Raw genomic sequence first — 17,614 nt, forward strand, 5'->3', positions numbered from 1 at the left:
TCAAATTCATTTTGAATGAATTTCAGGCAAGGGTGAATGAGTAAACTGAATGAATGTATTAAACAATTAGTGGTAAGTTTTCTCTGTGGGAACTTGGGGGATGGGAAAAGAGGTCGGGAAAGATTCTGTGAGAGTGATTAAGTGGGAAAAGAGTGCACATCCAGACAGAAGGAGCAGCATAAGCAAATCTGGAAGCATGTGGAAGGTCTCAACCTTTTTTGGAGCAGTGATGTGAGTGCAAATGGAGATGTGTGTATTTAGGTGATGAAGCTGGATGGTGTTTTGTGCTGGAGAGCTTGGGCTTCATTGGGTAGGTGGACCTGTGGGGAATTGACATGATAAAGATTGCATTTTAGAGAGATCTGTAAGCAGTTCATATAAAATACCTTTAGTTTTCAATCCCAGTAGAAGAATTGGTACCTATCTAAGAAAAATGAATTTAGGACAGTTACCCAACCTTCCCCTGGGGTAGTCTTGCCCTAAGCAGTTTTATCTGTTTGTTTCTATAACAAGAACAAACAGATATTCCATTTTAGAACCATTTGTATGCATTGTTTTTACAGTAAACTCCTCCATAGGCGGGGTTGCCACAGTGTGTATTTATTTTTTTATGACTTCTAAGATTGACTTATCATAGAAGTTTATAGCACATGTGGTCTTTAACACCTTTTTGAAAAACTCAGTTTCTTATATGTGGATTAAATTTATTTACTATTGATTAGTAAGTGATTTAGTCATGAAAGCACTCTTCAAATTATCACAATTTCGGTACCTTGAATGACTCCTTGGAAACAGCTCAGTCTCAAGCCACTGCCCTTATAAATCCTTCACCTACTGAAGGTGAGGTTTTCTTCCCAGCTGATGCCTCCAGCCTTGTTAACTGATACCTACAGTGTAACATACAGCTTTCACTTTGAAACTGGATTATATTTATTTCTACTAATGCAGTTCATTGCATTTGGGAATTCTCTCCGTCTCTAGCACCGGAAATATATGCTTAGGAACAGCATGTGGGAAATTGAGATATATTTTCTTGACCTGAGTTGGAGTTCAGTTTGTGGGTGCATAAGCCTTTCCTTCCTTGGTTGGGGGACCTTAAGTGGTTACAAGAAAGACTCCTGATGGTTCTCATTATCAGATTCTTCCCTACCTTTCTCCTTCCATTTGTTTTTTCCTAGGGCAGTTGTCCTGAGTTCTACAAGAAATTGGAATTACACCTGGGATTAGGACTTGGAATTCTTTGTTTGTTTGTTTTATTTTTTATTTTTTTTCCAGTAGGCAGGCTGGTTGTATTTAAATATGAAAATTTTGGGACTCTATGCTCTCTTAAAAGAGAAAAAGGTTGTGCCCTCACTCTCCAATCCTTTAAAATTTTATTAATGTCAGGAATCTTAAAAAGTTATTTTGTCTGTCTGCATTTATTTAATAAGTTGATCAACAGATAATGAAATGTGTATTATCCTCAGACTATTTGTGAGACCACTGGGGTGGATTCTAAGCAAAGGACCCAGCTCCTGACTTCCATCAAATCAAATTCTCGTAATAGTGGAAAGAGCATGGGGCACCTGGGTGGCTCAGTCGGTTAAGCGTCCGAGTTTGGCTCAGGTCATGATCTCACGGTCCGTGAGTTTGAGCTTCGCTTTGGGCTCTGTGCTGACAGCTCAGAGCCTGGAGCCTGCTTCGGATTCTGTGTCTCCCTCTCTCTCTGACCCTCCCCCATCCATGCTCTGTCTCTCTCTGTCTCAAAAATAAATAAACATTAAAAAAAACTTTTTTAAATAGTGGAAAGAGCATGGACATGCATTGTGGAAATTTAATGAGATTTAGTGGGTTCCCTATTGATGGACATTTATAAGTTATGGTGCATGATAATTATGTTATAATACTGAGAAGCATTTCAGAAGGGTTATATGTGCTAATATGGAAAACTCTTCATACACAATTAAGGTACACAAACAATAAAACTAACACACTGAGCAATAGTGCCCTCTTTGGAATTGGAAAACACAACAAAAACAAACCAACAAAAAAGCCAGAGCTAGACAAGTGGATTAATAAATATATATTTATGCATTTTCCTGGAAGAAATTATTTTTAACAAAAAAGGAGTAGGGGAGTTGGGAAGAAGTCTTGAGCTTTTTTTTTTTAATATTTTTTAATGTTTATTTATTTTTGAGACAGAGAGAGACAGAGCATGAACGGGGGAGGGTCAGAGAGAGAGGGAGACACAGAATCTGAAACAGGCTCCAGGCTCTGAGCTGTCAGCACAGAGCCCGACGCGGGGCCCGAACTCACGAACCGCGAGATCATGACCAGAGCCGAAGTTGGAGGCCCAACCGACTGAGCCAACCAGGCGCCCCGGTCTTGAGCTTTTTTATTTTTAAGCTTTGTACAGTTTGAATTTACTACTTTATAATGTTTCTTCTATTTACGTGTTTATTCCTTTTAAATATCAAAGAGGTATCTGCACCATAAGATTATAGCTGTATTTTTCCTTCTTTGTACCTCTTTCCAAAAGTGCCATATTACACTGAGTATATAATAATATTATATACAGTATGCAGAGTCAAGTGTAGGACTGTCAAAGTATGGAAATAGGAGCAAGACCAGATATGGCCCATCTTGGACAATACATAAGATTCTCTTATTTTTAAAAATTTTTAATGTTTATTTATTAATGAAAGTCAGAGAGAGTCAGAGCAGGGGAGGGGCAGACACAGAATCTGAAGCAGGCTCCAGGCTCTGAGCTGTCAGCACAGAGCCCGATGCGGGGCTCAAACCCAACAAACTGTGAGATCATGGCCTGAGCCAAAGTTAGACGCTTACCTGACTGAGCCACCCAGGCGCCCCAAGATTCTCTTATTTTGAAAGACTCTTTATCTTAGAAACCTCTCCCTTAATGGTTTGCCTGCCAGCATAGAGGTTCCCCAATCGGTAGTTGGGTATGTAAGTCAGTTGTAGGTAAGCAAGTTGATGCTTTTTTGGAAGTGCTGATCCTTTTTACTTTCTTGGTCTCAAAACATCATGTTCATTCAGCACAGATAATGTTTTAGTCATATTCCTTATAAAATGAACCAAATTTAACATTCAGTGTATACTCTGTGTCACATCTACATGAGACATTAGCTTTCTCATTTAATTTATCGCCCTTACGGGGTTTGGTTTTTCTCCTAAAAATAATCCCTTCCTATATGAAAAGGATTATCAGAGAATTGTTACAAACACAGAAAAAGATGGTATTTTAATACTTAAAACAGAGAGGTGAGCTTGAAATAATTACTTAGGCCATAATATAGCCTATCAAAAAGTGATTTTCTCTATCTTATATCTAGGCAAACAGTGATTCTCTGCTTTTATTATCACCATGGGGCATTTCCCGTTTCTGTACGGCCATTGTGCATAGTAGAGAATTATATTTGAAACTAAATATAAGCATTAATCCATTACTGAAAGATAAAATTGGGAATGTACCTGCAAATCACACCTTATTTAAGATTTATGAACTTTTTATGTATTTCCATCCCTTGGTTTCTATTTCTGTGCTCATTTTGGCCTAAATGATAGTAGTAAAGATGTGTCTGACACTTGTAAATATAACCCATGTGATTTGTTTATTCTGTTAAAAACAAACTGCCATTAAAATGGCAGTATAAATCATCTTAGGAGATCTTATTGGTTGCCTAGTGTTCAGTTGTAACTATAGCCTGTGGGCAGAGAACCACTGTAATAATATCCTAATGAATATGCAGTCTTTTTGCTCCATCCCCAAATTATGAAGTTAATCACAAGAGCTGCCTGAAACTCATTTCCGTTTACTCCAATGGCAAGGCAGGTAGAAAGTAAGCAGTCGAAGAATGGTTGATTAGAAACCCAGAGAACACGATTCTGGGTGTGACTTTGTCACCAGCTACACAAATTAGCTGACAATTCATTAAACTGTCACTTGCCTTATTGGTAAAATAAAAGGTTTGAATTAAATAAATTTTAAGATCAGATGACAGAGACTCTCTCTATATATTATATATGTGTGTGTATATATGTATACACACACAGGTATACATATATGTATATGTATATGTATGTATACATATATGTATATATGTATACACACATATATGTATATATGTATATGTGTATACATATATGTATATGTGTATACATATATGTATATGTGTGTATACACATATATGTATATACGTACATGTGTATATATGTATATACACATATATATGTGTATGTATGTACATGTGTATACATGTATATGCCTTCCAGGATAAAAGTTTATTGCAACTAAGAACTATCCAATTAAAAAAAAAAGAACTACCCAAATAACTACAATTAACTTACTATAGTACACAAAACATAATTAAATGGTAAACAAGATATTAGAAGTCAAAAGGAAATGTAACCAAATAGCCCACACTGCCATAGGTCTAAAGCTTTCTAACTCCAAAATATAATAATTATGTGTTATAAACTTGAAGTAGTGTTTCCCATGTAAATTGTAGTTTAAATTTGGTATTGCTCACTCTACATCTAGAATGATGATATAGATAGAGGTATATAAATACGTATAGAAATAGAGATACATACCTACATATATAGAAAGTCTATCATGTATAGAGCCTATGTGGAAGAGAAAGTGACAAATCTTTTGCAGACAAATCAGAGGACATTTTTTGTGAAACTTTCCTGGATATTGCAGCAAGTATTTTGGAATTAGTCATGAAAGATAAGGACATGGGTTTTAACATAGAGCTGTTTAGAAACACACTTACATCTATCATTTTTACATCATCATTCTTTATTCCACATCATTACAGACTAATCATGCTGTCTGCCACCTGGAAGGAAATGAGGGTTGCTGCTCAGGTATAAGATGGCAGGAAGCTTAAGGGTTGTGGAGAATTAAGGCAAATGCTGTAAGGAGTTCATATTTATTGTTGTCAGGCTGCCATATTACAACTTAGGGTCTGTATGGTCCCACGGGTTCTAAAAGTATTTCAGCTAAATCCTATCATTGTGTCCATCTCATTCATTCATATTTTCATTCACTAGACATTTAATAAAAGCCTGTTTTTAGCCAGACTAGATAACACCTGGTATTAGTCCTTCATGTGCTCATTCATGATCTGGCAATCAGCCTTGGGGGGGGGCATGCATGTGACATGTGAAACTGTGGGGTATTGGATGTGATTTCCAAGCTAGAGGACATTCTATAGTGCTAGAGAGTGATATCTACTTTATGCTTTCAAAATAACCTATCCATATTCCTATTATAGTATCCACTGCACGCTGCTATAAGTTTCTTTTTCTTGTCTTTCTTCCCCTCTAGATTGTGACTACTTTGTCAGGGCAAAGTCGAAGGTATTGCTACACATACGGATGCTGAATAGATTTGAGGTTGTGTTTTGTTTTTGGTTTTGGTTTTGTTTTTTTTTAATGAATGAATTTGATAAAAATGTTTCTAAGTTCAACATTCTCCAATTAGTATCATTTTTGAATTCTTTAGCATGAAACAGCTTTTTAATGTACAAGTCAATCTGAATATCACAGAAATAAGTTTTTTTATTGAAAACAAATCCATGTCCACCAATTAAAAAAATTCCTAGAGTAAAATTTTAAACTTTAACTTAGTTATAGAATTCTTCTTTTTCTTGGTTATTTTATCTCATTCTCCCACTCAATCTGAGATTTTGTAAGCTTACCTCCAAAAATTGCTTCTCTTGTCATTAGCTTCTTTTCTACTCAGCTCCTCCTACCCTTCCTTTTTATTTTTCCTGAAGTAAAATTTATAATTTATCTGAGTGAGGAATTTTTAGATTTAATATTTAAACCACCAGACCTGTGAGTTATGGTAACAAGAGAGCTTTTAAGAAACCATCACCACAATCCAATATAAATACCTGAAGAGTTGAAATAAATTGAATGCTAAAAATTGAAAATGTTCATCTCTTGAAGGGGCAACAGGAATTCTACTCTTGATATATAGAAGCTACAAGGTATATCAATATCTACTTGTAAAATATGATGTTAGAAAACATTCTTAGTGAATCGTAAAAATGAAGGCATGATAAGCTTTCATTATTTGTTTTTTTTCCCCAGCTCCTGGTTTCACTGTTCTTTTCTATTGGTTTTTTGGTCTCTGTATCATTTATTGCTGCTCTCATCGTTACCATTTCCTTCCTTCTACTGGCTTTGTGTTTTATTTGTACTTCCTTTACTAGCTCCGGTATAAGATTAGTATGTTTATTTGAGCTTTCTCTTGCTTCTTGAGGTAGACCTGTATTGCTGTAAACTTCTCTCTTAGAACCACTTTTGCTGAGTCCCAAGGATCTTAGACCATTGGATGTGTGCTTATTTGTATTTCTCTCCATGCATTTTTAAATTTTCTTCATTTCTTCTTTGTTGACCATTCATTGTTTAGTAGCATGCTGTTTAGCCTCAATGTATTTGTTCTTCCATATTTTTTCTTGTGATTGATTTCTACTTTCACACTATTGTGGTCAAAAAGGATGCATGATATAATGTCAGCCTTTTTGAATTTTTTCAGACTTGTTTTGTGGCCTAACTCGTGATCTATTCCGGATAATGTTTCACGTACATTTCACCACTAAACCAGCCTTACAAGAAACTTAAAAGGGAAATTGGTGGGGAAAAAAGGCCATAATCAGGAATAAGAACATTGTGAAAGGAAAGAATTTCACAGTTAAATGAAAACACATAATAAAAGTAGTAGATTAATCATTTATAAAACCAGTGTGGAGGTTAAAGCACAAAAACAGAAAAATCAATTATATCTACAAAAATAAGTGAAACGAGTCACAAAATAAAAGGCTGTAAAGTAAGACATCATATACCTAAACCGTGGGTGTCAGAAGTAAAAACTTAGTGCCTTTAGAATGGGTTCAAGCTTAAGCTTGATACAGACTACTTAATATAGACTACTACATGCATAAGATATTATATGTGAACCTAACGGCAGCCACAAATCAAAAGCCTGTAATACATAAAAAAATAAAAAGGAATCCAAGCATAACATTCAAGAAGGCTATCAAACCACAAGGGAAGAGAAGAATCAAGTATGTTAAGTTTCAGATAAAAATCACAGAACTTTTATATTAATTTTGTTAGACAAAATATGTGGTGGTGTTTTTGTTTGTTTGCTTAAAACAGCAAATCCTGTAAGCCCCATAAGATTATCTTATCGGTTTATGCATTGGTTGTTTCATGTTTAATACAAACTTTGGATGACTAGAAATACTCCACTAAGCAAACAGTAATTACTCCTTCATAATTACTGTGCAACTTTATCACCATGCATTGTTATAATTATATTTTAAATACTCCCCATTTTCATGATAGACCATAATGTCTTCTAGCACATTACAATCTGTGGCTTATAACTGCCTCTCACTTCCACAAAGGCCTCTTCTTCATTTAGTCTGTATTTTAACTACTGTGAAAAGAGACTAAACAAAATTAATTGGTAGTATAATAGCACAATAAGGAAATTGTAGACAATATAATATTTCTGTGCTACTGAAGTCATCTCATTAATCAAAGGATTCATGTTTAACATCTACGATGCATTCCTTCTTCCTTACAAAGTCAGTCCCAATCAAATCAGTGCTTCCCAAACTGAAGTATGCAGAGGAATCACCTGGGGATCTGATTCAAATGCAGATTTTGATTCAGTAGGTCTTGGGAAGGATCAAAGAATCTGCATTTCTAACAAGCTCTCAAGTACTGATCCCATTGCTGCTGGTACTTGGACCACACTTCGAGTAGCATCACTTTCAAGTATTATGTGTACCTATGTGCAAAATGCTGTCAACAGTATACACACTTGCATGCATGCATACACATATGCATGTAGAAACTTCCCCCCAACCTTTGCTATAACCCCTTTCAACCTCAAGCCTGGAAATTAATTATTACTGTTAAAAGACTTAACACAAACAGAAACCACATTCAATTTATGAAAGCCTGCCAAGTAAGCAGTAGGTAATTTCTCTCTGAATTGAGATGAGGTAGAGTCACGGAAGGCTTTCTGCAGAACTTGACATAGGAGCTACATTCTAAAGGTTGATTAGTAGTTTGCCAGATGGAGGGTGTGTATTTGGGAAACTGGGAAAGGAAATTCCAGGCAGGGGGAAAGGCATTCAGAGGTGAGGGAACTTTAAACCACAGGAGTGGGAGGAGTCTGGCAAAAGATAAGATCAAGGGTATAAATTCTTCTCTTCTAGTAGAGGAGTTTGGATTTTATCTTGCAGGTATTTAGAAATCACCAAGAACTAGATGATAATATAAATCTTTTTTTTTTTTTTTCCTGAGAGAGTGAGCTTGAGAGAGAGAGAAGGAGCTTGTGTCTGCTCAGGAGGAGAGGAGGGGATCAGAGGGAGAGGGAAAGAATCTTAAGCAGGCTCCATGCTCAGCAGGGACCCAATTCAGGGCTCAATCCCAGGACCCTGGGATAATGACCTCAGCCAAAATCAAGAGTCAGACCCTCAACTGACTGAGTTACCCAGACCCTCAACTGACTGAATGCCCCAGAAAATGATCTTAACTCATCTAATTCAGTATTTTCTCTTACACTCTCAATGAAATCCACTCCCACCACCTCCCTGGGAAACTAAATTCAAGGATAATATTAGGGCTATTTCATCCTTTTTTAATGGCACATTTGAAAATTTATTTCTGGGATTTTACTTTTTTAATTCATTTAATAAACTTGTGACCCTGTCTGCTTTCCCATCATAATCCCCTTCAAATCAATAAAGTAATAGCAGATGTTTCAACTTCACAATGTCAAGAAACATAAATAGGTCATTACTAACATCCATAATGAAACAGCTTATGAAGATCCTCAAATATCAGGGTGGCTAAGATTTGTTGAAAGGTAAAGTCTTATCCTATAGCTTTTGAAATTTTCCTCAGTGTTAAAAATAATTGTTTTGGGGCCCCTGGGTGGCTCAGACGGTTATGCCTCCGACTCTTGATTTTGGCTCAGGTCATGATCTCACGTTTCATGAGGTCGATCCCCAGGTCAGTCTCTGTGCTGGTCATGGAGCCTGCTTCAGATTCTCTCCTTTCCTCTACTCATCTCCATTCAGACACGCTCAGTCTCTCCTTACCCCCCCCCCCGCCCTTCTCTCTCTCTAAGATAAAAAATACATATATATTGTTTTGAAAGTTCTCTTTTCAATAATGAAAATCTTCAAGGTAGGTTTAGAACCCAGAATCTTAAATTCTATGTATAATTGATCCTCGGCAAGCTAGAATATTGTTGCTTGGTAAAATTTCTTTCAAGGATCCTTCTGTAAAATTTCTTTATGCCAGTAGGTAGAAGAAATCCTAAGGTTAATAATTCATTCAGAGCCTTTTCTTTTCCTGCCAGTGCTGCCCTGCTAATTCCATAGCTTCCAAGGTTTCACAAAAAAAGATCTTGAAATATGTATGTGCACGTGCATGCATATGTGTGTGTATACATGCCAAAGAGACACATTTTGGGGTGGCAAATTTTTCTTTTTTTAATTTTTAATTTTTTTAAAGTGTATTTATTTTGAGAGAGAAAGAAACCATGTGTGGGAGGGGCACAGAGAGAGAGAGAGAGAGAGAGAGAGAGAATCCCAAGCAGGCTCTGCACAGTCAGCACAGAACCTGACACAGGGGCTCAAACTCATATACTGTGAGATCATGACCTGAGCCCAAATCAAAAGTCAGATGTTTAACTGACTGAGCCACCTGGCACCCCTGGACAGCAAATTTTTTCTTGCCTACAGTGTGTAACAGCATGGTATTTATCCTAATAGCAAAATACAGATTCGATGGATTTAAACTGTCAATAGATCTCCTGCAAATGAATAACAAAAAAATAGTAAAAACAAACAAACACACACACACACAAAAAAAACCACAACAGGAAAAGGAACAGGGAGCATTCATTGTAGGCAATTGCATATAAACGCACGTAAGAGAACATGACTTGTATCACATTAAAGGGATAATGGGAACCGAACTTCGGTGATGACTCAGGAGAAGAACCTGGGCTGTAGTGGCCAGATGATCCAGAGACAAGCCTCAGTCAGCAAGAACCATTTTGGAAATGCAGACCCTCTCAATGAGCAAATCTTTTCGATGTTCTTGGAGGTCAGTTGCAAGTTCTGTGGCCAAACCACCAAGGAGTTAAAAGTGGGACAGAGCTGGTGAACAATAAGCCTAGTTGATTAAACACTCTGCACTCAGACTCTGCCAAGTAACCAGGTTTCATAGCTGATGCATGGACAGTGGCTGATGAAGATGCTAAGCAATAGTGATAGTTGTAGCGAACGTGGATTTAATAGTCATTTATGTACCATATACTATTTTAAGCCCTTTTCACACATTAATTTTTTTAATCTTCACAGCTGTCTGAGGTAGGGAACATTATTACCCTCAAAGAATTTAAAAAGTGCCTGGTGTCTTGTAGCTGGTAAGTCAGGAAGCCAGGAAGCAGACCGCTACCCCTAACACTGAAATGCACCCAAACTAAGTGTTAAAGCAGAAACACGAACGACCTCAAGAGAAGTTGTTATCATATTCTAGACTATTAGAACCAGTATATTATGTACACTAAAAGAATCCATTTTAGGAGAAGCTAAAGAGAAACCTGCTTCAGATGGTACAAAGTATGACTCATGAAAGTTATTATCCCAAGAACCATAAAAGGTAGAATCAACAATTTTTACAGCAGGAAATTTAAGGTATTTCTTATTTGTCTTTTGTGAGAAATCTGTAGTATTGCCAGTGATAAACTCATGTGTCAGCATGACCAGCCATTTGAATGGATGAACATACCTTGAAATTTTAAAATGACAAAAGAAAAAATACCCTATAGCGAGGAATGAATACATATACGCATATGCTTTTGGAGTATCACAGGAAATTTTCTTTAGCACAGAATTTTAGGGTCTTTTATAGCATTTAGTCTTTTAGTCTTTCATCTGGAGAAAGAATTTAAATACTTCAATGTGATGGCAACAACTTTCTGCAGAAGTTTTATGACTCACCCTTTCCTTTGTGTGATTTTTGTAGCTTCACCAAAGTCACCAATGTTGGAGGCTCTTAAAAGCAGACAGTTGGGAACCACTTGTGCTTGGTGAGGAATGATACTGGTTGCGTTGTGAGCCAGGAGGAGTTACGTATTCTATGCTTCCTCTATAAGACAGGCAAAAAATTTTGTTTTTCATTTCGCCTGGCCAATTGTGACTTTCCGTCTACTTGAGTCATTTTCTTCAATATTGATTAATAGAATTCTGCTGTTAATAAACTAAAGGATTGAGTAAATACTACTGCCACTTAAAGCCAAATGATTTTCAAATATTTATTTGTAGATACCCACTCATTTCTTTTTCCATTATTGATTTTGGAGACAGTTGAAAGTCTCGTGAATCCCTTAATTTTTTTTTTTTCTGCTTCATCCAGATTAGTAAATGCAAGCAACCTAGCTGGAGTAGAAATGGGGAGGAATGGATGTTGGGGAAAATGGTATCAATTATCTATTAAGATTATAACATATCAAATGCAAAATTTTAGTGACAGGAAACAATAAAGATTTATTTAGCTTACATATTTGTTGGATGGCCTTACTGAGCTCACCTGGGTTTATACATTTTTCTGTGGTCACCTGCATGTTATCTGTGTACATCTGCTGATTTTAGATGAGTTTACACACATGTCCGGGTGGTGGTCATTGGATGATCTACTTTGGCCTTGGCTCTGATGGTAGGGATGACTCATCTACAGTAGTGCCTCATCCTGCAGCAGACCAGGCTGGGCATATTCACGTAGCTAAGCAGAAAAGCAAAAGAAGCAAACCTCAATGCTTAAAAACATTTCAGTCCTCTGCTTGTGTCTCATTTGCTAACATTTCATTGTCCAGAGAAATTCACACGGGGTCAGACCAAGAGTCAGAGGACTCAATGACACTAATTGTCAAAGGCAAGAATACAAGGAGAGATAAATAATTGACATAATGCAGGGGAAGAAAAATAATTTTCCTTCTATTTTTCTAGGTTCTTGACTGGGACCCCCCCATAATAAAGACATGTTAATATTAACAGGAGAAAAACAAATAGAAGTTTAATAACTTGTATATCTGTTTCATGGAGATATCCAGGAAAACCTTGTAACTCTCTGAAATGGTCCAAGTCACCACCTTAAATATCATCTTTAGCTAAAGACAAAAGATGTTGGGGAAGGGGTAATGAGGCCGGTAATGGGAGGTTACCAGAAAAAGCACAGTAAACAAGGGTAAGATTGTTACACAGATTTAAGGCCTGGCTTCTCCACTGATAAGTTTCTTGAGATCTAGAATACTCTTTTCTTCCAGATACAAAGAGGGAGACACTGTTACAAATGGAGATTTCCCTTATAAATGTAAACGTCTCTTACAAAAGGGTAACTTCTAGTCAGTTTTCAGACCTTTTCCTCTATCTGCTGTTTCTTAAAAATAATCAGCCTAAGCTAATGCTTATGCCAAAGAGACATATTTTTTGGATGGTATATTCTGCTCCCCTTCAAACATTAAACAATTACATTTTAGAAGAACACATTTTCCCAGTGGGTTGGAAGAGGAAAGGTCCATTTTAGTTTTCAGATTGTAAACTTACAAATTAGTATATGGTTTATCCAAGCAAATGAACAAACAACAACAAAAATCCTCCCAGCCATGTTAATGCATTGACCACGTTTTTTAGGACAATATGGATTTATTTTATTCATTCAGTTTTAAAAATATTTGTGCTAATAATCAGCAATTTTTCTAGTCAAGTAAGGATGTGGAGAGAGCATGAATTCTCAAAGAATAAGTTTCTTCCTGTTGTGTTTTATAAAATTGTCAAATAAGTTTAGTTAAGTCACCAAGGATCACCACATTTCCCCCCAGTCCGGGATTCATTTGTTAGGGCCATATCCTTTGTCTAGATTTTATCATGTGGGCTCATTTAATATTTAAGTAATTGTTCTCCCTGAGACACTGACTAGTTTTCACTGGGAAATTGGAGTGAAAGAGGTTCAACGGACAATCAACTTCTAGCCTTTTTGAAACTGCAGGGATTAATGAGAAAAAAACTAATTTGGTCGCAATTAGCAAAATAGCTCCCATTTTAGAAGGAAACTCCTAAGGATCTTTTTCCAAAATAGAATCCTACAGTTTCTACTGTGAAAACCTGGCAACTTTGAGGAGAAATATTTATCTTCACACAAATACTGGTTATGAATAAGTTTCTAATGTTAAAAAGCAAAATGAGACAGTACATTTTAAAGCTCTTATTGGCTTTATTCAAGGATTCATGGATCAGGCAGCATCCCATCAGGCAGGTAGAAAGGAACTCTGAGGAGCTGTGCAAATTGGAGGCTTCTATCGGCAGAAGGGAGTGTGAACAAAAGTATTGGCAAAAAAAAATGGATTGGTTATGGCAAGGTCACTTTCCTACAGAGGATGGCCCGGGATCTATCAGGTAAATTACCTCAACAGTGCTGATCAGGTGACTCCTGACTGACTGGTTTAAACTTCCATTTCTGGGAGAGCCAAAACTTTAATTAAGTTAGGTTTTGGTCTGGTGACATGAAACTTCACATAACTGACTCCATTTTGGACCCGTTGTCTGGTTTTTAGCATTAACATAACTGGAAGGAGTTGACATTCGCCTCTTTACTTCTAAGGCAAGTTCACTTTCTGCTTCAACTGATTATTTTTTCAACAATATTTTTTGTTTTCTTTTATGGTCTGCCAGTGCTCTTTCCAAGCCCAGTTAGATAGAATAACAGCCAACATAATAGAGACTAAAAGGGGGCCAAATATCTCTCCAGAAGCAAGACAACTTCAAAGATACGCATTACAAAGCACTACTGTGACTCAAATAATCACTTGTTTTTAAGGGGGATTTGCTAATGTAGAATTGGTTTCTTATCTTTCCAGCCCCTAGTGAGCCTTTACTGTGCAAATTCGCTGATGGAGGACAAAAGAAGCGACAGAATCAAAGCAAATACACCCAGAATGGAAGGCCTTGGCCCAGGGAAGGAGAGGTGAGTGAGTACTGACTGACTTTTGCTCAGTAATATAGCCCCATGCTTTCCTCAAAATGGCGGCAAGACAGACATTTGGGGCCCTGATGAAATCAGGTCTCATAGAAAACCAAATCGCTTCGAAGAGGGCAAATGAGTAGGCCTATATTAATGTGCTCAGGATAAAATTACTTGAGGAGGAATGTAGGAATTCAAAATTGACCTCAGTTCTGTACTACAATAAGTCCTCTGTCTTTCACCAAACCTTAACCTGATACATACTCGCTGAAAGACTTATCCACAAAGAGTTGATCCATAATTGTATAGTACCTAAAAAATATTTTCAGTGAAATCAGTAATGAGAGTTGAATGTTTATGTAGTTGGAAAAAACTAAAAATTTTGATTTATTTTATTGGGATCTACCACTGCACATATATGTGTTTTATATATTTTTCCATATGCTCATAAATGTGTTGATACGTATTTTACCTAAGTATATATCAACATAAGATATGACATTTTCATTTTTTATATTGAAATAAAATTTTAAATTGAAAGAAAGTTGATATACACAGGGTTTTGTTTTTCACAACAAAAAGAAAGGCATTTAACAGTTAATGATCCACTTACCCTCTTAACACAAAACAGTAGAAAAGCAAGCGTAAGCATCCAGTGACACTTGAGAATGAATTCCTTTTGCTTATTTTCGCTGTAAGAAGACAAGGAAAAGGTATCTGGGCTTCTAAGAAGTGTTTTATTGTCTGTGAAAAGGAATGGAGTTTTTTGAATGACTTGAATAAATGCTATTTTGTACCAAGGCCATACTTTCAACAGAAGAGCTTTATTTTGTATTTCTATTCAAAGCACCCACTTCATCTATTTCTCATTTAGGAGGCATCCCACTTGATGCAGCATTTTACACTTTCAGTACTGAGACTGAAGGAAAAGAGAGTGGGGTTTTCCTCAGCAAAACGTTTAGCCATTTTTTTTTTACTAAGACTGTCGTCTGTTTTGAGTTTTTCCACACAGGTCTCAAAACCCCTCTTAAAGTATAAATTGTGTTCAAGTATTGTATAATCTATAACTCTTTATTTTAAGACATGAAAAAGAGAATCACCATCAAACACCTGAAACTAATGAAAAAGGAAAGAGTTTCAATATCCCAACTTTAGAAAGGCAGTCTGTGTTGTGTTCAAAAAAGGAAGAGGAAAGGGAATGACCCTTGTGTTTTTAGGGTTGGGTTAGTGATCAGCAGTTAGCTCCATCGTCCCCAGAAGACATCTGATTTCTGATAGCATGCATTATGACATCCATCCCATACCAAACATCTGTAGTCTAGAACGACTCATTTGATCTTTTAAATTTTTATTGAATCTAACGCCCACTGATGAGAGAGATTTTAGGATCGCAGACCATAACCAAGAAGCCTCGACGGTCAGTCAGATAAGCTGGGATGACTGAAAGCTCAGTTCCTGTCTCCATAAGGTCCTGTCTTATCGCATCCACAAAATAGATGCCAGTTGCATGCAGCAAGACACCCCCCTCTTACACATTTCTCAAGATCAAGCCAGTCAACATAAAAGAAATGTAGACTGCAAGCTGCCATTTGCTACTGTAGACGAATCTAGAGCTTTGGGTTTAGATCTTGGTAAAGACCATGTGTGCTATTGCCACAGAAGCATTGTGGTGTCAACGTTAGCCACCGGAGCATCTTGTAATTTACTTGTAGGTTTTAAACATACATCCCTAATCTCTGTTGTCAAAAGCTGCTTTTTAAGAGTTATACCTTTTGATGTTGAACTGTGAAAATCAAAGGAGCTTAATTAAATTTACCTGTGACCAATAAAAATGTATTCCAAGTATGTAGATACATTCAGAAGAAAGAACTTAGGAAAAGAAAGGGCATGCACTAAAAATATGCTTATCACATATTTTGGTTTTGAGATAAGCATATTAATGTTTACACCTCGATTGTGGTTTTAGGTGTAGATACTCTAAGGATGTTGGATAACTTTGTGTCCCTATCATTTTATATACATATAGATGATATAGATACAGATATAGATATGGATGTATATAGATATATTTGCTTCTATTTCTGCTTGCATTATACTTGCTAAATTGTATTAGCATGGTTGATAAAGTTTGACGTAATGTAGTTTATTCCTATGTAAGCCATATTCAGTGAACTTTTATATACCAGGAAATTTTAATTACTGTATTTCATTGTTTCCAAGACCCATGTTTTTGTTGTTGTTTTTCCACATTTTAACACTTCTGAAATTGGTTCTCCTCTTATAATCAATGGCATTATGAGAAGACAATTAGCATTTGCTCTCATTAGTCATCTGGGAGCACTATCTACATTCTCTGCTGGTCTTTGACCCCTCTGACTTCATGAATTGAAAGTCTAACCCAAGCAAGGACTCTGGGTCAGATTCTTAGGAGAGATTTTCTCTGTGCCCTTCCTTCATCCAGTATTAAGGTTGAGACATAAATCTTACCTTGAAGTCCATTCTTTTTTTTTTTTTTAATAGCCCCTTGGCATACCAACTTGATGAGATCATTTGGGGTGTTTGTTTTTGCTTGTTTTTTTCAATGTTTATTTATTTTTGGGACAGAGAGAGACAGACCATGAACGGGGGAGGGGCAGAGAGAGAGGGAGACACAGAATCGGAAACAGGCTCCAGGCTCTGAGCCATCAGCCCAGAGCCCGACGCGGGGCTCGAACTCACGGACCGCGAGATCGTGACCTGGCTGAAGTCGGACGCTTAGCCGACTGCGCCACCCAGGCGCCCCTTGCTTGTTTTTTTGTTGCAGTTATTGTTGTTGTTTTTATATGAGATGATGGTAAACCTTTCATTGTTGCCCTAGATAAAATGAAAGATGATAATTTCAATTCCAATGCCTCAGCATTTGGGATAGTAGCACAGATTGAGGCTCATGTTTTCTCTGCCTCTCTTGAAAGTCAGGTAAAATAATGATAGTGTGAAAAGGATTTCTCCTAAAATGTTTAAGCCTCTTACAAGTACCTGAAGCATGACAACTGATAAGCTAATTAAAATTTTAATGTATTGTGTAAAGCTGTTTTCTTCTGACTGGCATTTTCATAACAGTTCTTTTAGCATGGTGAAATGCACTTCTTTATCAAAAAAAAAATCTAGTAATGAAAACTTTACACACATAAATTAGTGTAAATTAGCAAGGTTTTGAAATACAAATATATGCTGCTGGACATGTTTTTGCATAAGTGGAATACACAGGGATATTTTAAAGTTCTTAATTAATCTCTCAAGTGACAAGCAAAACTCTGAGCAGAATGATCAGGGATTGGGGCTATTAGGCCTCTCTTAGTGCTCTACAAATCTTATCATTTTATTTCTTCATATAGCTATTCACGAACTCTTTGGTCTTAGTATCCCTTCATACTCTTAAAAATGATTGTTTATTAGTTCATTAAAAAAGAATAAACCATCCCTTGTTAACAAAAATATTATATCGTTCAAAGTCAATTTTTTTGAGAATAATGGCATTCTTTTACCTTTTTGCAAATCACTTTACTGT

The 17,614-nt window shown here is 36.6% G+C and overlaps 1 protein-coding gene and 1 long non-coding RNA gene across 14 annotated transcripts in view; one reads left to right on the plus strand and one right to left on the minus strand.

Moving 5' to 3' along the window:
* RBMS3 (RNA binding motif single stranded interacting protein 3) overlaps positions 1-17,614 on the plus strand; it is a 1,326,374-nt gene that overhangs the window by 1,159,028 nt on the left and 149,732 nt on the right. For all 13 annotated transcript variants that reach the window (XM_023260643.2, XM_023260644.2, XM_023260642.2 and 10 more), the window contains one exon: positions 13,964-14,070. In XM_023260643.2, coding sequence (XP_023116411.2) covers positions 13,964-14,070 — 107 coding nt within the window. The remainder of the gene's footprint in view (positions 1-13,963; positions 14,071-17,614) is intronic.
* Positions 11,417-14,826, minus strand: LOC123379767. Its single transcript, XR_006584650.1, has 2 exons — positions 14,681-14,826; positions 11,417-11,832 (listed from the first exon to the last, which is right to left on the minus strand). It is a non-coding gene; the product is annotated as an uncharacterized LOC123379767 (long non-coding RNA).

This window comes from Felis catus, chromosome C2, assembly GCF_018350175.1.
Source record: "Felis catus isolate Fca126 chromosome C2, F.catus_Fca126_mat1.0, whole genome shotgun sequence".
In the NCBI taxonomy this organism is placed as follows: Eukaryota; Metazoa; Chordata; class Mammalia; order Carnivora; family Felidae; genus Felis; species Felis catus.